Consider the following 26,433-nt stretch of genomic DNA (forward strand, 5'->3'; position numbering starts at 1 on the left):
GACTGTTATATTGACCTTCTGTACTTAACTGGTATTTATTTTATCAACTTCAGAAGAAATCTAGGTAAAGTTGATTTGGAAAGGATTTGACTTTAGCCGTAACCAAATACCAAAAGGCATTTCATCTGAAGCTCTACAAATTCTGCCATGCACTACCTCTCTCTCTCTCTCTATCTATCTATATATATATATATATATATATTATATATATATATATATATATATATATATATATAATATATATATATATACTAGTAGTATCGCCCGGCGTTGCTCGGGTTTGTTTCGACCCTTTAGAATTGGAATTTTTGAAAAGTAAAAATTTTGCATCATGTAGCTTGTTATTCTCTTTAAGTGAACATTTTTCTGGTTGAAATACACTGAAAAATGGCGACACAGCAGTAAAAAAATCGTAAAAAATAGGGACTTTCATAGAAAAAAAGCACCTTTTTGGTGTAAATAATTTTTTGTGTTAACATGGTCCGATTTGAATTTTTTCTTCTACGGAAGGAAGAGCAAGCCTTCTTCTACCATACTCTCAATTTTGGTCAACTTGCGCTGCAGGGTCTCGGAGGATATAGTGTTAGTTGAAGGCTACCAAACCTGCCATACACAGACAACTTCAGCTTTATATCTATCTATCTATCTATATATATATATATATATCTGTGTGTAATATTTCTTTAGGAAGAAGTGTTCTATATCCTAGTTCAACCACACCCTTGATGATCTTTACGAATATTTTACATGCAAATACACAGAATGCTAATGTGACAACACAGTTTCTACTTCATCAGTGCACTAGACATTTTGACTAGGCTGCATATTATCACTGATACGTATGTGTATATATGTGTGTGTGATATTTATATTCATGTGTGTTTGTGTGCATATGATGTACATATAAATAGGTGTGTGTACTGTGTTTATATATATATCTCTTTGTTTGTGAGAACAGATAAAGTATTTATAGCTAAACTTTTGGCAAGCATGTCAAGTTTAATATTTAAATATCTCTGCTCTATATGTTCGTAATTTGAAAACACAGTCTTCAGCCTTTATTTACTTCAGTCTTCTTGTCTGGGAATCAGACAGCACTCTCACTTAGCACTTAAATGTTGAGTGTTCTGAAGAACTTCCAGTTACAGAAATGCCTTCTCTAGTGATTCTTGTGAATATCTAAAATTGCAGTACCACTCTGTGCCAGACGCCTTCCTAATTAACTATTATAGCCTGATGGCTATCTAGTTAGAGAAATTTTTTAACCAACCCCATGTTGATTTATCGTCTTCATTTTTTATGCCTGTCTTCCACACTAGTGCATGAGCTGGCCTGTTGAGTGGTTGTTTAACTCTTTACCTGTCTGAAACATTTTCATTAGTTTGTTCTAAACATTCATGCTTGTTCACAAACTTTTAGCTGGCCCTGGTTTCATATCATCATCATCATTTAACGTCCGCTTTCCATGCTAGCATGGGTTGGACGATTTGACTGAGGTCTGGCGAACCAGACTCCGATCTGATCTGGCAGAGTTTCTACAGCTGGATGCCCTTCCTAATGCCAACCACTCCGAGAGTGTATGCCATATGTTCTGTTTCATATGTTCTGAGTAATATAAAGCTTTTCTTTCATAAGTCCCAAGTTACTCTGGTCGTTGGAAACATTTGGGAATGTCCACTGTAGGTACCAGAATTTGCTTTTGTAAGTCAGAGATATTGCTGCCCGATTTAACACTTTCGCTTATTTCTTTACTACCACAAGGGGCTAAACACAGAGGGGACAAACAAGGACAGACAAACAGATTAAGTCGATTACATTGACCCCAGTGTGTAATTGGTACTTAATTTATCAACCCCGAAAGGATGAAAGGCAAAGTCGACCTTGGCGGAATTTGAACTCAGAACGTTGCAGCAGACGAAATACCTCTGAGCATTTCGCCCGGCGTGCTAACGATTCTGCCAGCTCGCCGGCTTAATTAACTCTTTACCTGTCTGAAACATTTTCATAAGTTTGTTCTAAACATTCATGCTTGTTCACAAACTTTTAGTTGGCCTTTGTTTCATATATTCCAAGTAATATAAAGCTTTCCTTTCATAAGTTCCAAGTTACTCTGGTAGTTGGAAGCATTTGGGAATGTGCATCTTATATGATGCACGGACAACAGGCAAATATGCAACGTGTTTCACATGTGATACATAGGACAGGCAAAGGGTTAAAATTTGGGGTCTGGTCATCAATTTTGTCCTGCTGTGTAATGTAATGTATCTTGGTCTCTTACTGGTTCCACCTTGTTGGCTATCAAATAAAGTTGATAAATATACCTGATTGTTTTTATTTTAGTTCACTTTGAGTCACTTAAATTGGTGGTTATTATCAATTAAATTAATTATTATAATTCTTTCTTCTATTGCTTAAATGCATCTGTCAAATCTCAAATGTTGTCTTACTCCTACCATATGTACCAGAATTTGCTTTTATGACTGAATATCCAGTCAGGGATATTGCTGCCTGATTTAAAACTATCATTTGGTTTTTGGGTACACTTAACAGAATTTATTCTGTTACAAGAATGCAAAGTGTGTTTCATGGTTCCCATCCTGTGCTGGTTGGGACCAGTCTGAGAGAGTCCTGCAAAAGCCATGGGCACTGTTCTTCCTTTTTGTGTGTGTATGCCATACACCCCACTCCATTTGAGGAAGCCATGTCTTTCCTCTAATACAAAACTCCTTTTTCTGTCTCTCACTACTACTCCTCTCTTCAGTTGAGGGTCTTGTCTTGCAAGTTACTTGGTGACCTCATTGTTGCTGGTGCCATGTTGGCATTAGGAAGGGCATCCAGTTGTAGAAATGTGCCAAAGCAGAAAGCAGGGGTTCGTGCAATTTTTTGATATGCCAGTTCCTGTGGAACCATCCAACCCATGCCAGCATGGAAAACAGATGTTAAATGATGATGATGAGATATATATATATCTGATCTTTTAATATCCGTATTCTATGGTGGCTTAGTTTGGATATTTGACAGGATATGAGGCCTGTATTAATCTCTAATGTTTGCTTTGAGAGGTTTCTATGGCTGGATGCTCTTCCTAATACTAACCACTATAAAGAGTGTACTGGGTGCTTTTTACATAGAACTAGCACCTGTAATATCACCAAGTAACTTCAAGCCCCTTGAAAGAGTTGAGGTTCGGAATTGAATGGAGTGACTTTGAGCCTGGTGTAGACAGGCAGAAAACAGGTGTCTTGCTGTAGAGATGATCCTTGGCTACCCCAGCAGGAAAGAGAGAAAGGACAGTGGAAATGAAGTATTGAGAACCAAGAATGTGGATAGGGAGAGAACAAGGGGACAAAAAATCCATCCTATTTCTAATTTTTGTGTTATTAAATAATCCTTAAACAAGATTTTCAGCTGTATATATTAGCATACAAATAATGTTCCTTTCTGTTTCTTTCAGAGTGGTCATCAGCCTGCAGTCAGAGTCTGGGATGTTGAAGAGAAGGTTCAAATCGCCCAGTTTCATGGACATAAGTTTGGCATCAACTGTGTGGTCAGTTACTTTCCCTCTATATTCATTTTATTAAACACTTAAAATGCTTTTTTTTTTATCAAACTGTATTACAGTTTATATTTTTGCAATAGTTTTTTTTTTATAACCTCAGCATATTAATATATATTCCAAAAATAATGCACATTTTTTTTCCTATCAAAATCGAGATTAAAATCAGTGGGTGTCTAAAATACATACTAATAGGCTGCAAAGTCTCCTTACTTTTAATACTGTGTTTTTGAATGTAAGTTGGTTACATCGACCCCCCCCCCCCCCCCCGTACTTGACTGATACATTCTCTTATTGGACTTGAAAGAATGAAAGGTTAACCCTTTCATTACCAACCCGTCTGAAACCGCCTCTGGCTCTGTAGTACCAATGGCTTGTTTTCATAAGTTTTGAATTAAAATTTTCCACCAAACCTTAGTCACAATTTATGTTCCTAACACTAACCAAGCATAGATTGGCATATTTCGGTCATATTATGCGGAGAAAATCCCTGAAGGATATCATGCTCGGAATGGTCAGTGGCAAGAGAGGAAGAGGCCGACCAAGAACAATTTATGTTCCTAACACTAACTTAATGATAACTAAGTTATTTTACTAAATTCTTTGTTTATATTTAAAATAATTGAAAGAAACGCAGAGCATCTCAAAATAAATATGGTAATGAAAGGGTTAAGTTGATTGCACATGGCAGGATTTGAACTTAGAATATGAGTATGAAGAAATGCTGCTAAGCATTTTGTCTGGTTCAGTATTGACTGTTTATTCCCTTAATAAGAGCAATACCTACTTGTTTTACGCTTGCAATGATATTTTCTTGATAAGAGGAGCATTTGTGTTTCCAAAACTGGCTTATTCTGCTTAGGACACTCCCAAGGGCGCCTGTTTATGGCAGTGGGTGTGGATGGGGAGCAAACAACCCTGAGATATACCAGAGCTGACAGAGTGAGAAACAGAAAAAAATTCCATCTACATGTGACAATATTCGTTTCTATTATAGGCACAAGGCCTGAAATTTTCGGGGAGAGGGGGCAGTCGATTACATCGACCCCAGTCTCAACTGGTACTTAATTTACCAACCCCGAAAGAATGAAAGCTAAAATCGACTTCGGTGGAATTTGAACTCAGAACGTAAAGACAGACGAAATACCGCTAAGCATTTTGCCCGGTGTGTTAATGTTTCTGCCAGCTCACCTACAATCTGGCTGCAGTCTAATGACTGAAACCAGTAAAAGATAAAGATATTTCCTGTTTTGCACACACACACACCTCCGTCACACATTCACTTGTATACTCACACCTGCAGAAGCTATTTTAAGTAGTGAGATGATCTCGAAATAGCATGCTTTTTGTATGTTAAATCTATCAATGGGACTATTCTTATAGGAGTAAATGTGTATATATACTTAATGGAAGGGACTGCCTACTGATGTGTCATAGGTTTGTCATTTAGACAGTTGTGTCAAATTGGTAATTTGACAAAGGTCTTCTCTCAAAATGTCAGGATTCTTCATCTAACTAAGTAAATACCTGACAGGAGTATATATTTAGGTTCGCTTCAGCCAACACTTAATTTTATGCATTATATATGTTTATCTCTGTTTATAGCGCCAAACAGGCATGGCTATGTTGGTAAGAAGCTTTCTTTCCAGCTGTATGGTCTTGGGTTCAGTCCTACTGAACTGCACCTTTGGCCAGTATTTTCTAAGGCCTCTGGCTAATCAAAGCCTTAAGAGTGGATTTGGTAGATGGAAAATGAAAGAAGCCTTGTATTGAAAAGTGTTGCAGCTATGAGCATCATACCTATTTCTATATCTAGATCTTTCTGGTTCAGTGTGTCCTTCTTTGTGTTGTTGTTTAGCTCCCGTTCAAGCCTGAGTATGGTTACAGGTATTTCACCTGTGAGTTATTTAAGAACTGAAGTCACAGGTATGGTTGTGTGGTTAAGAAGCTTGCTTTCCAACCATGTGGTCTCGGGGGTTCAATTCCATTGCAAGGTACCTTGGGCAAGTGTTTTCTACTGTAACCTTGGGTTGAACAAAGCCTTGTGAGTGGGTTTGATCAGCGAAAACTAAAAGAAGCCTGTTAATATATGTGTATGGGTGTGCTTCTGTCTAAACATCAAATGATGATTGGAAATGAACATCATCGTCATATATCTAGGACTGTGTCATTTCTTGTCTTCTGTGAAAAATGTATTTGGCTATGGAAAGATATTACATTGCTTGGACAAAGTGAGGGTTGGTAACAAGGACATCCAGCTGTAGAAATTCCATTTGACCCATGCAAGCATGGAAAAGTGGATATTAAATAGTGGTGCTGAAGGTTTTGTTTTGAGGGTTATTTGGTTGCTATTTCTAACAGTTCAAACAGCTTCTCAGAAGCTTCTTTGTTTGTGATGTACAATTTAGTGGCTTACACATGTTAATTTCAATACTAATTTAGCTAATACAGATGAGATAGGTACGAGGAAAAGAACATTTTGTAACTAATCAGTTTTCACGCATCTTTGGTGAGTGGTTGCAAAGAAAGCATTGAGATATATCATTATCATCATCATCATCTCTCTTGTTTCCTTTGATAAATTGGATAAAGAAAACATTGAGCTATATGGTACCATCTCACTGTTACAATAGATAAATTGGATAAACGAACCACGAAGGAAATTATTATGGCTTAGAAATGAATGACTTTGTTTGGCTGAATGTCTGGTTATTTTCTGTGTATGTTTGATGATTTGCCGTGTGCGTGTGTATCCGACTGTTAGCTCTGTGTAGGTACATATGTATGGCTATTTGCTGTACATATGTATGTGTTATGTGCGTGTGTGTGGATATGTATTTGTGTGTGTGTGCGCATGGCTATTTGCTGTGTATATGTGTGCCTGGCTATTTAGGGTATGTTTTGGTTCTCAACTGGGGTCTGTATGACCCTTGAGTGTCCATACAAGATTTTGCTGTTTTGGATGCAATACATTTGGTTATACTTTTACACTACAAAATGTTTTCAGTTTTTTTATAGGCATAGGAGTGGCTGTGTGGTAAGTAGCTTGCTTACCAACCACATAGTTCCGTGTTCAGTCCCACTGCATGGCACCTTGGGCAAGTTTCTTCTAGTATAGCCTCAGGCTGACCAAAGCCTTGTGAGTGGATTTGGTAGATGGAAACTGAAAGAAACCCGTTGTATATATGTATATATATGTATATATGTATGTGTGTGTATATGTTTGTGTCTGTGTTTGCAAACAAGACATTTGTACTACAGAGCCAAAGATGGTTTCAGCCGGGTTGGTAACGAAAGGGTTAAACTTCACATTTTCTGATAAATATTTTCATACATCATTGTAATTACATAGAAACTCTGTCAAATTACATTTCATTATTTCACTAAATGCACTGAAATTGAACATAATTTCACATACTCACAAAAGCAAAAATATATTTTAGATTTCTTTTGTTGGTCTCAGATTATACCTCACATGATGACATCTATCATTCAAGCTATTATGTTTCTCTTCCCCATTCTTCCTTTTACATTTTAACTTTAGATCTAGTCACAAGTTCCAGCCATGTGTCTATAAGCTTCTACTTGTTTAAAGCTGTTTTACCCACCACCTTTCTCTCTCTCCCTCTCTGTCTTCCTCTTTTCTCTGTCTCTCAGTTACATGTGTGCGTGTATGTGCTTGCGCATACACACACACACACATGCACGAACAGAACACATAATTTTACATTGTTGTGTAGGTGAGATGGTTTTATAAAATTTTTTAAGAGGGAATAAATTAAAAATTTTGTGTTCTGCTGGAATTATTTTCAAACTGAGATGCCCTGCCCATCACCACCAACTCAACTATTGTATGAGATTATAGCTTTTGTTTTTCTAAAAAAACAGGTTGTTGTTTTTTTTTATTTTCAAGTTTAAAACCTTTCTAGAAAAGATATAATTATCATCATCATTTTAATGTCCCTTGCATGCGTCAAACAGAATTTGTTGAAGTAGATTTTCTACTACCTGATGGCCTTCTTGTTACCAACTCTCATCTTTTGGTGCCCCAGCATGGCCACAATTTGTGAGCTGAAACTAGATGAAATAATGAAATAATAAAATAATAATGTAATATCTTCCCATAGCCAGACATGTATTTTTATGGTAGGATGGAAACAAACAACATTGCTTGTATGATGATGATGATCATTTACAATCATCATGTGATGTTCTAGACAAGGGTACATACAAACATACACACACACATACATCATCATCATTATCATCGTCGTTTAACGACCTTTTTGCATGCTGGCATGGAAAGTGGACGATTTGACTGAAGACTGGCAAACCAGATGGCTGCACCAGGCTCTAATCTGATCTGGCAACGTTTCTACAGCTGGATGCCCTTCCTAACGCCAACCACTCTGAGAGTGTAGTGGGTGCTTTTTAAGTGCCACCAGCACAAGGGTCTGTCAGGCGGTACTGGCATTGGCCATGCTTGAAAGGTGCTTTTTACATACCACTGACACAGGAGCCAGTCAGGCAACACTGGCAACGACCATGAGCCAGCACTGGCAATGGATTTCTTTCACTTTCCATCCACCAAATTCATCCATCGGGCATTGATCAACTCAAGGCTATAAAAGAAAACACTTGCCCAAGGTGCCTTGCAATAGAACTGAAGCCAAGACCACATGGCTGTAAAGCAAGCTCTTCAGTCACACAGCCATGCTTATACCTTGTTTCATGTTAGTGGTTGGTGAGAAAACATGAGGTGATGAGGAGAGGGCTTCCAGAAGAAAGCAGTTCATCCTTCATTGTAATGCATCATTGGGGAAGCCTTTATATAGTTATTTGATCTTCTAGAAATAACAGCTAAATCTTTCTCAACTTGCATATTGTTGCCTTTGAGGATTGGAGAGTTAGATTAGGATTGATTTGGCTTGAATAATAATAGAACAGGACAGTCGATTGAATGAACCAAAATATGGTTTATATGTAAATATTGATATTGTAAAGATGATGATAAAAATATGGGAGATTATTATTTGTCGGTTGAATTCGAGTGTACTTGGGTTGAGTAACAGATTGATCCAAACAAAATGTGACTCATCATCATCATCATTGTTTAACGTCCGCTTTCCATGCTAGTATGGGTTGGACGATTTGACTGAGGGCTGGTGAACCAGATAGCTGCACCAGGCTTCAGTCTTGATCTGGCAGAGTTTCTACAGCTGGATGCCCTTCCTAATGCCAACCACTCTGAGAGTGTTGTGGGTGCTTTTACGTGCCACCGGCACAGGGTCAGTCAGGTGGCACTGGCAACGACCTTGCTTGAATCTTTTACACATGCCACCGGCACGGGTGCCAGTAAGGCGATGATGGTTACGATCACACTCGAATGGTGTCTTTTTCATGCCACTGGCACAGAGACCAGATAGCCGCTCTGGCAACGATCACGCTCAGATGGTGCTCTTAATACCCTACTAGCACGGGGCTCGAGTGCCAGTAGTGCGATGCTGGTAACAATCACGCTTGAATGGTGCCTTTTAAGTGCTCGTATGTAAATAATGTAAATTGGTGGAGGCATGTCTGTATGGTTGAGAAGCAAGCTCCTTAACCACCTACATGGTTTCAGGTTCAGTCTCACAGTGTGGCATTTTGGACATGTGTCTTCTATAGCTCTGGGCCAGCCAAAGCCTTGTGAATGGATTTGGGAGGCAGAAATGGAAAGAAGCCTGTTGTGTGTGTGTACCCTTGTCTTGACTTCTTTTGATGGTTGTAAGCAAACATCACTGTCATCCAAGCAGTGTTGTTTGTTTCCAGTCTTCCATGAAAAACAGATCTAGCTATGGGAAATATTACCTTGCTTGGTCATAGGTTAGGGTTGGCAACAGGAAGGGCACGACATAGAAAATCTGCCTCAACAAATTCTGTTTCACTTGTGCTAGCATGGAAAAGTGGATGTTAAATGATGATGAAGATACAGTGTAAAAGATGAGGATAATAACAGTGTAAAGAATTATCATTTGCAAAGCATTAAATCTTGGAACTTAACTTTATATATTTTTAACCTCTACAGATGTTGAATATTTTTAGCTTGGATTTATGAAATTATAAGATTTATCAGTGAGTAATTAATCTTACTGACTTGAATAGAGTTCCATTAGCCTACTGAGATAAATAGCTCTTAATGACCTAATAAACCCACTAGTTGAAGCAAGTGTTTGGGATTTTGTCCAAATTAAAACACTTTCAGTAACAGATTTTGCTAATTCCAGTGAACTGCTACATCAGTTCATGGTCTCTTGTCTTTAATTACTCCTGATGTCTAGTATTCTTAACAGATAACTTGCATCATATGTGTAATGCCTGAGGAAATGAAATGACATAACTCTATCTTGTATTTTATTTTGCATTTTTTAATTTTTAGTTTCTGTAGAATATAATTTTGGATATTTCTTAATAGATAATGTTACATGATTGTTGGTGGTCTGAGTTCAGTCCCACTGCACAGCACCTTGAGCAAATGTTCTCTACTATATCCCTGGGCTGACCAAAGCCTTTGTAGTTGGATTTGGTAGATGGTACCTGAACAAATTCCACCTGATCCATGCTTACATGGAAAAGTGTTCATTAAATGATGATGATGATAAGACAGAAAAATGAATTAGAAAGAAAGCATATTTCTTTTAAATTCTTAGTTATTCTCTATTTGTTTTCTGCATATTTTTCAGGCTTACTCTCCAAATATGAAATATATTGTTTCAATGGGAACTCAGCATGATATGATTGTAAATGTCTGGAATTGGAAAACCAACAACAAAGTAGCATCAAATAAAATATCTTCCAAGGTAAGCATTATCTGATTATATTCTAGAAAAGAAAAAAAAAGTACAAGCATGGCACCTCAGGTAAGTGTCTTATATTCTAACCCCAGGTCAACCAAAGCCTTCTGAGAGGATTTAGTTGATGGAAACTGAAAGAAGCCTATTGTTTGTCTTTGTGTTTGTGTTTGCCGCCATTTGGCAACTATCTTTTATCTTTTGCTTGTTTCAGTCATTAGACAGGGGCTATGCTTGAACACTGCCTCGGAGGGTTTTAGTCGAACAAATTGGTCCCAGGATTTATTTCTTTTTAAAGCCTGGTATTTGTTCTATCACTCTCTTTTGCCAAACAGCTTAGTTATTGGGATGTAAACACGCCAATACCAGTTGTCAAGCTGTGGTGGTGGGACAGATACATACACACACACACACACACACACACACCACACACACACACACACCACACACACACACAGAGTACGACTAGTTGGACTGAACCTGGAGCCATGTAGTTGGGAAGCAAGCTTCTTATCACACAACCAATTTGTTTAAAAAAAAAGGTGCTGAGCTCAATTTGTTTAACTAAAACCCTTCGAGGTAGTGCCTTGGCATGGCTGTAATCCAAGATAAAAAATTAATGTAGTTGTTTAGTGCCCATCCCCCCAAATCAGCTCTGATAAAGCAGATATATTATCAGAAATGTTTAAGCTATGCACTTGCTATCCTTTATCTGGCCATAATATATATATGAGACTACATTACAAAACGTGTCCTTTTTTTTTAAGACAGAAGGATGTGATTTGAAAGAAATTTAGTTGCTATTGCTAGCTGGCTATGGCTCACTTATTGGCTTGTTCCTATAAGCATGTGAAGGTGCATGGCTCAGTGGTTAAAGTGTCAAGCTTATGATCGTGAAGTTGTGAGCTCGAATCACTGACCGGGCTGTGTGTTGTGTTCTTGAGCAAGACACTTTATTTCATGTTGCTCCAGTTCACTCAGCTGTAGAAATGAGTTGCGACATCACAGGTGCCAAGCTGTATCGGCCCCCTTTGCCTTTCCCTTGGATAACACTGGTGGTGTGGAGAGGAGAGGCCGGTATGCATGGGCGACTGCTGGTCTTCCATAAACAACTTTGCCCGGACTTGTGCCTGGGAGGGCAACTTCCTAGGTGCAATCCCATGGTCTGTGTCATGACCGAAGGAGGTGTCAGAGATAAACATGAAAAAAATAGAGTAAATTCTTCTGAATCAAATCAATTTTCTAAATCAGTTGTTGTCTGTTGCTCATTTGTTTTATGCCTGTTTTTTTCATGGAATCATGGGTTAGATGAATATATATTATTGGGGCATTGTTTTACAATTGGATGCACTTTCTTTTGCTAGACTTTACCTATTTTATTATTTTCTTTTGCTTACCTAGTTTATAATTGAAATTTATTTTTTTTATTCGACACACCTAGCATAGAGCTAATGGTAGAGCTGTTTATAGGGATTTGCAACAAACCTCACCATTTGTAGCTCAGGACTTTGTGAAGTGCAGGATGTGAACTATCTCTCTCTCTCTCTCTTAAATTCATTAGCAAGGTATTTGTTGGCACAAGGTTACACTAGAGATTAATAGTCATAAATTTTAGATTTGTAATTTCATAAATAATTCACCAATCTATTCAATTATGTGAAAATGCCATGTTGGATCAATAAATATTTTTGTTTTCTAATTAGTATTTCAGTTGCTAGACATTGCTTAGGATTCTGCCATAGAAGAATTTATTATGAGCCCTACATTATTTACATTTGATGGATATTTGTCCTCATCTTGTTTGTTGTTAATACAATGTTTCAGCTGATATACCCTCCAGCTTTTATCAGGTGTATTGGGCAAATTTCAAACTTGAGTTCTCATTCCTACGGTATTTTTTGATATTATTATTGTTCAGGTCACTGCTTGGAATCGAACTCGGAATCTTGGGGTTAGTAGCCCGAGCTCTTAATCACTACACCATATGCCCGTGGGCGTATAGAACTGTACTATGAGCCCTATTTTTCTTGATAGATGGGTTAATGGAAGTTAGTGTTATTAGCAGAAATAAAGCAAAAAATATAAAAAGATCTGGGATTGAAACTGGGTTGTGGACTTTTGCAGAATTTATTTAATCAGAAATTACTCAGCTTAGACACTCAACACTGAGTGTCTAATCAGAACCAGACAATATTTATAAAATCTCCTTTCTCACATTCAGGTCAGTGCCGTAGCATTCTCTTCTGATGGAAGCTATTTTGTAACGGTTGGAAGTAGACACGTGAAGTTTTGGTACATGGCCAGCAGCAATTCAAAGGTAAGTTTGTTATTTTCTTGGAATCTTTTTTTCTGTCTTAAATCTTAAAGTAAATTGAAACTGGTTCTAAGTGTTTCCTTATTTTTCAAACTTCAACTAACTTCAGATTCAATTAATTGCAATGAAAGGGTAACTATTATCTTTCTTTTTAATCATGACTGTATTCACAGGCATATTATTTTTGTAGAAAGGTTCCCTTACCGTTAAAATACAGCTTCAAATGGAACAGTTAAGTTTCATCTGTTTTGTAAGTAATTAAAAATTAAAAAACAGTTTTGACAGACTGCACTTAATGGATTAATTACATTGAGGTTTTATTGTTCTCATTAATTTTTATCCAGTGTTTTTCAAACTCAGAGCCTTGCTAGTAAATTGCCAGGCAAGGGAAATATCATTGATACTGTTAAAAGTTTGTACATAGTAACTCCATGAACAACAGGGAAGAATAAACTATTGTAGATGATCTGTTTCATAAAACTAGCAAACCAATGTCTATAGGGTACAATTTGATATTAGTGATATTAACCCTTTAGTGTTCAGATTACTCTGTTAAATGTAATACTTTTTCACTCAAATTGTTTTGAATTAATCTTGGATCATCTTACAGCTTTGAGGTCTCAATGATGTGATTACTTATTTTTAAAATGGCATTGTAGGTTAGGTGTGAGAGGCTAGACATCGCCAGTTTGAATATAAAACATGTAGAATATATTGGGCCAGATTTGGCCAGTTTAAACACTAAAGGGTTAAAGGGGTGGTGGTAATGAAGAAAAGAAGTTAAGGCTGCTGTGAGTCTTCGAAAGCATTGTAAAGCAATATATTTCATTTCCTCCTCAGAAGGGAATATTTTATGATTATGTAAGAAATCTATGTAACCAAGTATAAACACTAAATACATCGACAGATCACAATGGGAGCATGAAGCAAAGATGGTATGGGTGTAGCTGTGTGATTAAGAAGCTTGCTTCTTAACCATGAGGTCTTGGGTTCAGTCCCACTGCATGGTACCTTCAGCAAGTGTCTTTTATTGTAGCTCTGGGCTAATCAAATCCATGTGAGTGGATTTGTAGATGGAAACTGAAAGAAGCCTGTCCTGTGTGTGTATGTGCGTGTGTGTGTGTGTGTGCACATGTGCCCTTGTTTAGAGATCATGTGATGTTATAAATGAGCAACATGGTCATACAGGTGAGGTTGTTCATGTCCAGTCTTCCGTGCAAAAGACGTCTGGTTATGAGACAATATTACCTTGCTTGGAAACAGGTGAGGGTTGATGACAGGAAGGGCCATAGAAAATCTGCCACAATAAATTCTGCCTTACCGATGCTAGCATAAAAAAAGTGGATGTTAAAGGATAATAACGATGATGTTTGAGCAGCCATGAGAATATTGAACCTCACTGAATGGATGATATAGGAACAGGAATACAATCAATAGGTGATTGGTCAGGATATTGTAACCCTGTTCAGCATACGGAAGTCTTATTGGAAGCTTCAATCTTGACTCATTTCCACTTAGAAGATAGCAATGAAATTTTCATCGTTACCAACGTTGCCTTACTGGCACCTGTACCGGTGGCATGTGTAAAAAGATTTGAGCGAGGTCATTGCCAGTACCGCCTGACTGGCCCCCGTGCCGGTGGCACATAAAAACCACCCACTACACTCTTGGAGTGGTTGGCATTCGGAAGGGCATCCAGCTGTAGAAACTCTTCCAAATCAAGATTGGAGCCTGGTGCAGCCATCTTGTTCGCCAGCCCTCAGTCAAAATCGTCCAACCCATGCTAGCATGGAAAGCGGACGTTAAACGATGACGATTGCAATAATGGAAACTTATGATAATATGATATGAAGATGAACTATGGGTTAGATATTAGGGGTGAGAAGGGCTCTATGATGGAATAGTTTGAGAAACACTGGACATGTCGTGTATAATAAAATTAATCTATCAGGAATTAGTTGTTTAAACTTTCTCTAAATAAAAACTATTTACTGAAATAAAATGGTTGTTTTGTTTCTTAGCCTAGACGAGCAGGTTCTATGGTAAGTTCTGACTTCGATTTAGTGTTGTGTAACATATTGCATGTTTGTTGTTATTATTGACGATAGGTATTTTACTGACATGTGTTTGTGATGTCTGTTGAGCACTTCGTATTTAGAGACCCCAAAACACCGGACTGCTGTACATATTTTCCCTGACTCCTACACTAATGAATTTTTTCTAACTTAATCTGTTTATCATTTTGTTTTTATTTGTTTCTGTTTTGTTTTTTTTAACCTTTAAACACAACTTCCAGTATTTTAGTTAACATTTTATCACACTCTTCACTTGTTCGCTGTTCTGACTTTCTGTAGTTTAGTTAACATCTTGTAAATGTACCGACCCCACCCTCACTTGTCTGGTCTTCTGATGTTCCATCATATTTTGATTTAAATTGATAACATGTTTGGATATTTATTTTTAAAAATTTTATGATATTGGCACAGGTGTGGCTGTGTAGTAAGAAATTTGCTTTTATAATTGTATGGACATTTTAGTCCAAATATATTGTATTTTAAATTGTAAGAGGGTTAATACCTCTGTATATGATGTCTGTAAAGAACAATGTTTTAGAGAAGCAGAGGGTCGGCAGGCACTGTCTTCTCTTATCTTTATCATTTTTGTATCATAATCATTCCCCTCATCAGTGTCTATGTCCAACCCACAAAGCTACCTTATCTATGTGCTGCCTGTATGGCAAATTTAATGAATAAAAGAAGTTTGCTTTTCAACCACATGGTTCTGAGTTCAGATCCACTGTGTGGCACCTTGGGCAGTTGTCTTCTACTAAATCCACTGGCCTACCAAGGCCTTGTAAGTGGATTTGGTTGCTGGAAACTGAAAGAACTCTTTCTCTCTCACATACACATGTATAACTGTGTGTGTCTGTCCTCTTGGCAGCTGGTACTGGTTTGTTTACATTCCTGTAACTTAGCAGTTTGGCATAAAGAGACCAATAGAATAAGTATCAGATTTAAAAGAAATATCAAGTGTGATTGTTACCAGTGTCGCCTTACTGGCACTTGTGCTCCGTGTTAGTAGGGTGCTAAGAGCACCATCCAAGCGTGATCGTTGCCAGAGCGGCTTACTGGCTTCCGTGCAGGTGGCACATAAAAGGCACCATTCAAGCGTGATCGTTACCAGCATCGCCTTACTGGCACCCGTGCTGGTGGCATGTGTAAAAAGATTCGAGCGAGGTCATTGCCAGTACCGCCTGACTGGCCCCCATGCTGGTGGCACGTAAAAGCACCCACTACACTCACGGAGTGGTTGGCATTAGGAAGGGCATCCAGCTGTAGAAACACTGCCAGATCAAGATTGGAGCCTGGTGCAGCCATCTGGTTCTCCAGCCCTCAGTCAAATCGTCCAACCCATGCTAGCATGGAAAGCAGACATTAAACGATGATGATATGCTGGGGTTGATGCAATGGGCTAAATCTCTCAAAGCAGTACTCCAGCATGGCCACAGTCCAGTGAGTGAAACAAGAAAAAGACACAAGATAAAAAATGACAAAACAAAGCAAAACCCCCTTTCAGATGAGTTCTGTTCTGTAGACGTTAAGGGCTTCCACTTGCAGCAGACATACCTGCAATAGTAAGAACGATGTTGGTTTGTCACCTCAGTCTATTTCAGTCTCAAATCTCTGAAGTTTCTTTTGATTAAACTCACATCACCCCCCCACTCCCATTTCATTATAAGTAACATGAATCTTTACGAGGAGATATTAATAATCTTCTTTCCTACTCATACAATTAAATTCAAGGTTAGTTAATCCATTAGACACCAGCCCACCTGAGACTACCTCTCGTCTCCTCTCATACAAAATTTCCTGTTTTCAGGTGTTTTCAATGTCTCAACTTTCCATCATGATTTTGTATATATGAATTTTTTAATTAAAGTCTTAATGTTAATTAATGTTGCAAATATCGATAACAAAGCATCAAAATATTATTTCACTAATCCATTGCCAGAAATTAAAATCTTTTTTAATATTTTCAAAATTAATTTAAACTCATAGATGCAGGTGTGACTGTGTGGTTGAGGAGATTGCTTCTCAACCATGTGGCTTTGGGTTCAGTCCCACTGTGTGGCATCTCATGCCACAATCATCTGAATGCTAAGGGTTTAACTGGAGTAATTGCTCGTGTAAGATTTTAAAATTTGGGAACTGTTGTTGTCTTGGCAACTCAGAATGGTAGCGAAGCTAGGTCATAGGTCAGGCATAAGTGATATTCGGGTCATGACCATCTCATCTTTCTCTCAGGTATTCTGTATCAAGAATTGCTTTATCCATTGTGTCCTTCCCTTTTCAAAATGCTATCCTGTCATTTGAGAGATACTTCACTGCTATGTCTAGGGCCTCCTACTTGGTCTAAGTACCCTCATCAATTTTCAACATGTCTAATTCTTAACCTACAAAAAAAAAGTTTTGCATGTCTAATTTGTTGTCTTTTTGATGTTATTGTGTGTTTTACTTTGATGTTTTTTTTTGTGTCTATGTGGTATTTTATTACACTCTACCCATTCCCACCAAATTCTCTTAAATGTTCTAATTTTCTACACTTCCATTGATGAACTGAAAACCTACTTTACAATATACATCACTGACCTGGATTGTTAACAATCATTATGTTGTCCAGTCCTCTCCTACTATGCCTAAATTACACACTTATCTTTCTGTTTTCACTATTTCTATTGCCCACTGCTTGTTTACAATTTATTTTCTCTATAATTTACCACCATACTGTCTTACCACTACTGAGCAATCAACTATAAAGAGAAGCAATACTTTACCAAGTCTTTATTGTCAGCTTTTGCTTGTCTGTATTTATGTATTTGTTTATTATCACAGAATTTCCATGTGGGTTGGTGACTAAACACTCTGGTAGCTTAGTGTTAGCATATTTAATATATGAAAGTAACTTAGCTCTCCTCCCCACTCTCTCTTTCTCTCTCTCTCTCCTGTATATGCATGTATACATACATAATACACACATGCTTATATGTACAAATGCCGGGTGGTGGAGAAAAAAAAAACGCATTCAGTATATGAAATAGTTTATTTAAATATAGTAAAATGGTCTGTGAATTCTAATCCTTGTTTCTTAGTTTTATGCAGTCACACACATGCTATATATCTGAAGGAGCCCAGCCACATTTTGCATGTGTGTGACTCTGGAACTGAGTAAATTGTGTGTGCATGTGTTTGTACACTACACACAGGGCTTCTGCTGCAAGGCATGCCCTTCATCAGCTGTCAATTGGTGATCATAATGATTTTGAGAACTCCTTGACCATATCACTCCCTACAGCAGTTCCAAGTAACATTGACATATCCAAAGAATGTTAGGATTTTTTTTTGGCCCATGCTGTAGCATGTTTATCTTCCTCAGTCATTCATGCAACACCTATTTTGTTTTACCACTCAGTGAAAACATGTTCTTTGCTTTTATTTTTGGTCCTATCTCTACCTGCATTTTCCATATCAATGATGAAGCATTTTCTACTTTCCTCTCCAGTTTACAAATCTCTGTTCTGCTATCCTCCCTAAGCCTAATGCCAACCAGGTAGGATACAGTGGATCTAGCCACAAACCAAGGCATCCTACCACTACCAGAAGCACTGTACTCTACCATTCTTGTTCCTTATACTATCTCCTATGTCCTTTGAGGGCGGCGAGCTGGCAGAAACGTTAGCATGCCGTGCGAAATGCGTATCTGTATTTTGTCTGCCGTTACGTTCTGAGTTCAAATTCCACTGAGGTCGACTTTACCTTTCATCCTTTCAAGGACAATAAATTAAGTACCAGTTATGCACTGGGGTCGATGTAATTGGCTTAATTTGTTTGTCTGTCCTTGTTTGTCCCCTCTATGTTTAGCCCCTTGTGGGCAGTAAAGAAACATATACTATCTCCTATGTCCTTTGTATTTAAACTCTTTCTTTTGTGTGTCTTTTCTATATTGCTTTCTCGTGACACCGTCATCTCATCACTCAAAGCAGTTTTTTTTTTTTATCAAGTTAGACATACCACAAGGTCAGGGTGCTGCTCTGATAACAAAATATTGCTTGAGAATAGTACTTTCTTCACCTTCAGTCATTATAACCGTGTAGAAAACCTGGGTATCAGCTTTCTGTTGTTTTTGCCCTGTGTCTCCTCCTTTCTTGTGGAAAACAACAGATTATAGCCTTGTATTAATTCTTCTTGCACGACACTGTGGTATTGTTGTTTTAGTGTATCACTAAGGATATTCAGGAGTTGATAGTGGCACCAGGCATACTCTGCAAGAGATGACTAACCTGCTGCCAGAACAGACTCCAGTGATGCATAACCTCTTCACTGATGACAATCAGCAGTGTCCCTCTGGGAGCTGGCTGAACAATATTGGACCACAGTCCAATATTGGATTTGTTCAGCTGTCTCACATACATACAGTGGGAAAAAAAAGAAAAGCAGTGTTAGTCACTGATTAGTAATATATTATTTTTTCTTGCTAGTATGGGAGGTAAATCTAGGCATGTTTCAGTCTCATTCTGATCTCATCAGTAAAGCATAGCATTCACTATACTAATTATTTGGTGGTTGTTATTTAACCCCAGGTTAACCCTACCTGAGCAGACCTGTGATGAAAGACATTTCAGCCATTACTGTACTGTCTTCTTTGGCATTGTGTATCTAAGGCTATATGATCCAGTGTGTTTCTTTGTTTTGATGGTGGTGAGGTGTAATTTGAGGAAGGGTTGGCTGGTATTTCTAGCCAGTAGGTCACCTCTTTACAGGCTCCTTTGTTTTGTTTTCCTGTAATTTACTTAGATGTGGTTTTATATCCTGAGCAAAAAAATTTCCCTCACATCTGTTCGACACTGCAAAAAACTAAGTTAAATACTGATCTTATGGACGTTTTAGGGTTAATGTGAGGATTAACATTTAATTTATTTTGAGATAATAACCCTCCCCGCCACCTTATGGTGTGTGTACATGTGTGTGTTCTGTTCATTAAATGATGATTAGTCAAGTTCCATCACACTTAACTTCGGTTCACCGATTCCGTGTAATTCTTCTCTATCTTATTTCTTTATAATATATTTTACTTTATAAGTTTCTGTTCTCCTGGCCCCTAATTCTCAACTCTTACTGCCTCCTTAAATTCTAATCTGTACCAATATCAGAACCAACATATGGCATCCAGTAACCTGCTTCACATCATCCTCCCCCCCAACCACCCCACATTCCACCACCCCTATAGCTTTTTATTTGTTGTCGTTTTATTTTTGCTTTCCCCATACAAATATCATTTGATGCCTTTTAAATTCCCAGTTGCTGTAATACACACACACCCTGGCATGCACATATTAATTGGGGAGAGAGGGAAACAGTTTTTTCCAAACACATTATTAAAAACGCATCTTTGTTTTAATTTCTCATATTTCTTATGAATTTTGTTGTTTTTAGATAGAGTGGCAGTTGCCTGTTGTGATCTCATTGGGGGCAGAGTCCTTTAAATAGTAATAACCAACTGATAACATTAAGCAGTGGATATAACAATATCCTGAGTGTATAACCCAATTAATGTGGACAATTATGATCTGATTTCATCATAAGTGCAGGCATGGCTGTGTGATTAAGAAGTTCGCTTCCTAACCTCATGGTTTCAGGTTCAGTCCCACTGTGTGGTACCTTGAACAAGTGTCTTGTACTGTAGCCCCACACTAACTAAATCCTTGTGAGAAGATTTTGTAGATGGAAACTGTAAAAAGCCTACGATATAATACACCCACACAGCCACATATTTTTGTTGTATAAGATATGGATTCGGAGAATCCTATGCCTATCTCAGAAAGCTCCTCTAATGGACTCGGCTATCAGACCATACAGTAATCCAACATAGGGAAGTGTAATGCAGAATGTCTATACGGAAATTATTACTACAGGAAGAAGGCTGCAAAACGGCCATAATCTTCGAATTGTCATACCGCCCAACTTTTTATGGCATGTATGTGTGCGTGTGTGCATGCACACATGCGTGTGTGTAATGTTTGTATGTATGAATATGCTTGTACTTCCTTGTCTTGATATTGCATGGTTGTTGTAAATGAATGTCATTCATTTCCAATATTCTGTGAAAACATATCTAGTTACGAGGAAATATTGCCTTGCTTGAAAACTTATATGGGTTGATGACATGAAGGGCATCTGGCCATAGAAAAATCTGCCTCAGTAAACTCTGTCTGACCCATGTAGGTATGGAAAAGTTGATGTTAAAATGATGATAGAATAACATAATCTAGGATTATAAGTGGCTTTTACTATGTTTCAAATAATACTGTTGCAAAGTTATCCATAAAAATATTTCAAGGATACGTAACTTTATCTTTAGTGTGACAGCTGTTATAGAATATCAAATGATGGCCTACCAAACTTCACTTTTGAAATCGATGCTTATCAGTAATAAATTGAGAATATGTATATATGGATGTGTGGTTAAGGTTTGTGAGGATGTGGTTTTGGGTTCGATCCTTGGTGTGCTGCACTTTTGGAAAGTGCCTTCTATTATCATATATCAGCCAAAGTTCATGATGGTACCCCATCATTCATAAGCATCGACATGGGATAGGTGCAGGCTTGGCTGGTTTCTGAAGAATTTTGCTTTGCAGCCCATGTGGTTTTGGGTTCAGTACCACTGCATGGCACATGGTGACTTGGGTAAATTCTTCTTCTGTAGTCTTTAGCTTACCAATACCTCGCGAATGAAATTGGTACGTAAAGTAGCCATTGCAGTTCAGCCCTAGGTCAGCCCTGATCCAGTAGTAGAAGCAATTGGATCAATGTCTGGATTTGATGATTGTGTAGGTGGTATTGAATATTTCTCAGTTGACTTCATATAACCAATCCTGTTATTGCTTCTCTTGCTTTTTTTTTTCGGTTTTTTTTCCTGATTTTTTTTCCCCTATTAATTTGTTTTTCTCACACATCTGTTTCTTTCGAAGTAGCATAATTTATTGATGATTCAGTGAACATGACATTTGAATTGCAAGCCATGATGCTTTCGCTTTCAGAAAAAAAGTTTAGAGAGTTTAATCCAGCTATAGTTCTGGTAATATGAGCTTTCTACAGGTTCCAATAAATCAATAAGCTGATCATGAGAATGGAATCTACCATGTTTGAAATAGTAAAATTTAAAAGAGCTGTAAACTTTTCTTAGTGAATCTTCAATATACATTGTGGTTATTTAAATTAGAAGAATTATCAGAAGTAATAATGGGAATAGCTGTTTGCTGTTAGTTCCAATAGTGTTGCAAAAATGGTAAATATGTTGTTAGCTGTACCTACTTAAGCCACTGCATTCCTTGTTTGTAAAGAATTTAAATGTGTTCTTCAAAATTCTTTAATTTTAGACAATTTGTTTTATCATGTTTGTCCATTGGAGTGATGAGGACCACCTAGTTATCCTCAAGGATGACTAATGACTTGTGTGGTGATTTTGTGTTATTGGCATAACAACCCTTCTGAGATACAACAAAGTCTGTTTCAACACATGAGTTCACATCAAGAATCTTACAAAACCAAATGCAAAAACATTTTAACTTGCCCATTGAAATGTTAACTAAGTTATTGGAGGTAGTTAGGTAAAAGTTGTCTGTTTGTATGAAGCAAAGCATTTTAATCAGCTTATGGCAGTTACTATCAAAATGCAAAGAGCCTGAATAAATATTGCAGAGCATCCTTTCAAGTACTGCAACAATTTTGCTACCAATCCACTACCTTAATAATAAATGTAATAAAATTTAGCTTGAATCCCAATGGCTTGCTAATCTATTGGGATTTCCTTGTGTGAATTCAGATCTTAATCTCATCACTAGTGTTGTATTTTTCAATGGGTTTAAATGCGAAAGCTATATACTGAAGCTTTAACGTAACTCTTGTTTCTCTTTAGCTTTGCTTCAAGATGGTTTCCACAATTGGTTTGCTATAGTTATCATCATCATCATCGTTTAACGTCCGCTTTCCATGCTAGCATGGTTTGGACGAATGACTGAGGGCTGGCGAACCAGATGGCTGCACCAGGCTTCAATCTTGATCTGGCAGAGTTTCTACAGCTGGATGCCCTTACAAATGCCAACCACTCCGAGAGTGTAGTGGGTGCTGTTACATGCCACCGGCATGGGGCCAGTCAGGCGGTACTGGCAACGACCTCGCTTGAATCTTTTACATATGCCACCGGCACAGGCGCCAGTAAAGCGATGCTGGTAATGATCACACTCGAATGGTGTTTTTTACGTGCCACCAGCACGGAGGCCAGATAGCCGCTGTGGCAATGATCACGCTCAGATGGTGCTCTTAATACCCTACTAGCACAGGGCTCGAGTGCCAGTAAGGTGACGCTGGTAACAATCGCGCTCGAATGGTGCCTTTTAAGTGCCACTGGCATGGAAGCCGGTAACCGCTCTGTCAATGATCACACTCATATGGTGCTCTTTTCACCCCGCTAGCATGGACGCCAGTCATCGAATTTGCCTCAACAGGTCTTTGCAAGCAGAGTTTTCGTGTCCATCCTTCTCTGCTAGAGAGCAGCATAGGTAGCGAAATACCTAGCACTGGAGATGTTTCCCCTGCTTCCATGTTCTTGTCAGGGCAACAATTTTGTTTTTAGAATAGATTTTTCGCTCTCAACATCTAGGAACATGTACAGTGTGTTTCTTTCCAGTTTTGAAGTAGCAGTGTGAAAAACGATCCTGTAAAACTTGTCGTTTCTCCTTCACACCTCAAACAAATGACAGACGACAAAGAAATAAAATTTTCACACCAGCCATTGTCCTTTTATAAATAGTTCTGTTCATATCTTTAACAAATTCACTAATCTTTTTTTTCAATCTTAATCTTTCATCTATTGTTTCTTATAAATATCTTTTTTAATATCACATTGTTCACAATTCTACAGTTACAAAACAGATATTTGTCTTTGGCATAAATACAATGGATAGGAAATTGTGGCTTAGAAGATGGCAAAGATTTCATTTGTTATTGTGGATACTGGTTGGACTTAGAACAAGGCTGCTAGTTAAGTTAATAAGTAAAATGCGTGAGTTCCATCAACCCTTCAGGTATCACAGCTGCCGTTTCTTCTTCATTTAATGTATTGCATTTTAAAGCAGATCAATAGTTTTATTACTTTTCCTAACGTTTCTTATGATCCGAGGTGTAACAGCTGGAGGTTATCCTTTTCCTTGCTCATTTAGGCTACATATCCTGTGAAGATTTTACTGGTAGGAGACGCCCTTCGTAGGTTTTACAATGCACCTCCTGGCTTGAGAATCAAACCTACGTGAGTGCAGTACCCTAACCAGTAGCCCTCCTCCCCTATATGTGTGCATGCACATGCGTTCACACACACACACAAAATTATGTACAAACTGGTATGCTTGCTACAATATACAAATTGAATATACAAGTTAAATTAATATCTGATACATAAATTATATCAACAGCTATTACTTCAGTAAAAGTAAATAATTGACGATGTGTATAAAGAAAGGTTCAGATGTAAGTTATAGACAATAAAATTATGCATGAAACGATTTGGCATAATTACATAAAAACTTCTTTTGCAAAGCTATTTTCTAAATTGGTGGGGAAGGTAGTGGGGGGGAGGGCACAATATTGCATTTCTCTGAAAAATTGCTGAGTTGGTGACATTGGTCATTTTGCTGTTAACGAATCATACTCTGGCTTCATACTTTCAAAGATGTTTAGGATAAGAGATCATTTCCTTGAAAGGAGGGGAGGGAGGGGGACAGAAAATAAACAGGTAAGGGTTAATGACAGGAATAGTATCCAGCTGTAAAGCAATGTTTCAATAATTGGATCTTTTCAGTTTGAACGGCAGTTTTTAACATAATTTCTAGGTAACTAAAAAATTTTAAACTTCGTACACTGTTAGAATGTGTTTATAAAACATCTTTTTCTCTTGGCTTTATTGAGAAAATTCTATAGTTTGTAAGATATTTGTTGTTTTTTTTCTTCTTCTATTTCTGCAATTTCAACCAATCACTGACGTCCATTGAGGTAAAAAAACATTCTGTGCCGTATGAATATGTCCCTCGTTTAAGAAACAGATTGGGTTTATTTACATTTGTGAAAAAAAAAAATACCCTTCCTCCTACCCCTAACCCTAACTCTAACCCTAAAACAGATTGAAATGCAATAGATCGATACTAGGGTCATAATTATGGGTGACAATTTCATATGACACCGCTAGAAAAACTGCCGTTCAAACCGAAAAGATCCCAATAATATATTCATTTAACCCATGCTAGCATGGAAAAACAGGTGTATAAACAAAGTAATATCAGTGTATATCTCCTAACTTATATATACAGTTTTATAGCATTAGCCCCTATAAAAGTTATTATTAAATATTACACAGAAAATACCTTTTGTTTCACACTCACAGCTTCATGTATGTGCATACACACATTGCTTCATGTACATACCCTGCCACACTATCCATTCATAGTTACATTCTCTTACGTGTATACAGAAAATATCTCCCAAGATGTCAGATGTTTTCAGAGAACATTGTTATTTCAAAAATATTTATAGTCTAAGCAAGTGACAACTACTATTTGAATAATTTGTTCATATATGTTGGGCTTACCTTGAGGCATGTGTGTATATAGATTTACTGGCAACACATACATTTACTGGCAACAGTCCCACCATGGGCCACTATTATTAGTTTGGTTGTTTAATGTCACATCGTTACCTTGTAAGGTATATTAGTATAGTGAGGTGTGTGTGTTGTGTGTGCTTGGTGAGAGCAGCTGATATGTCTAAGTTATGTATTTCAATGGGGGATTACACTTTTCTTAGGTGATTTATTGTTTGTTCCTCTCCCAAGGGATGGTTATTGATGGAGACCAAGGCAAGGAGGAGGGAGAAGAGAGAGAGAGAGACAGGCCAACAGACAGATGTATTAGGAAGATGGAGACAGATATAGATATAGCATGAAGGGTTTTTCATTTTCTCACTTAAGGGAGACACTAAGAATAGACTAGTTCTAATGTTGGTAACTGTTATTAACTTGTAAATACCTACAAGTTACTTCAACCCTTTGAAACCCAGAGCTGAAGTTATAAACCTTCAGGATTTCATTTTTACACCGAAACTGACTTGGTTCAAACCTCTTCCTTCACTTTCTCTTTATCTTATAGTCTCTTTTACTCTTTTGATTGTTTCAGTCATTTGACTGTGACCATGCTGGAGCACCGCCTTTAGTCGAGCAAATCGACCCCAGAGCTTATTTTTTGTAAGCCTAGTACTTATTCTATTGTTCTCTTTTGCCAAACCGCCAAGTTACGGGGACGTAAACACACCAGCATCGGTTGTCAAGCGATGAGGGGGGGGGCAAACACAGACACACATGCACACACATGCATATATACGATGGGCTTCTTTCAGTTTCCGTCTACCAAATCCACTCACAAAGCTTTGGTCGGCCCAAGGCTATAGTAGATGACACTTGCCTAAGGTGTCACGTAGTGGGACTGAACCCAGAACCATGTGGTTGGTAAGCATGCTACTTACCACACAGCCACTCCTGCATCTTTAACTTTTAGTTAACAATAGGATCTATGTTGATTTTAGTACAATCACCAATGGCTCCAATGTACAGATTTCAATTGAGACTTAACATGA

General features: G+C 37.8%; 1 protein-coding gene across 1 annotated transcript in view; it reads left to right on the forward strand.

Annotated features, from left to right (window-relative positions):
* The window catches only part of LOC115217254 (WD repeat-containing protein 62), a 227,795-nt gene that overhangs the window by 95,957 nt on the left and 105,405 nt on the right, over positions 1-26,433 (forward strand). The window contains 4 exon segments of the mRNA XM_036507131.1: positions 3,455-3,547; positions 10,279-10,395; positions 12,608-12,703; positions 14,722-14,742. Of these exon segments, the coding sequence (XP_036363024.1) occupies positions 3,455-3,547; positions 10,279-10,395; positions 12,608-12,703; positions 14,722-14,742 (327 nt within the window).

Source organism: Octopus sinensis, linkage group LG11, assembly GCF_006345805.1.
Source record: "Octopus sinensis linkage group LG11, ASM634580v1, whole genome shotgun sequence".
NCBI classification, from domain to species: domain Eukaryota; kingdom Metazoa; phylum Mollusca; class Cephalopoda; order Octopoda; family Octopodidae; genus Octopus; species Octopus sinensis.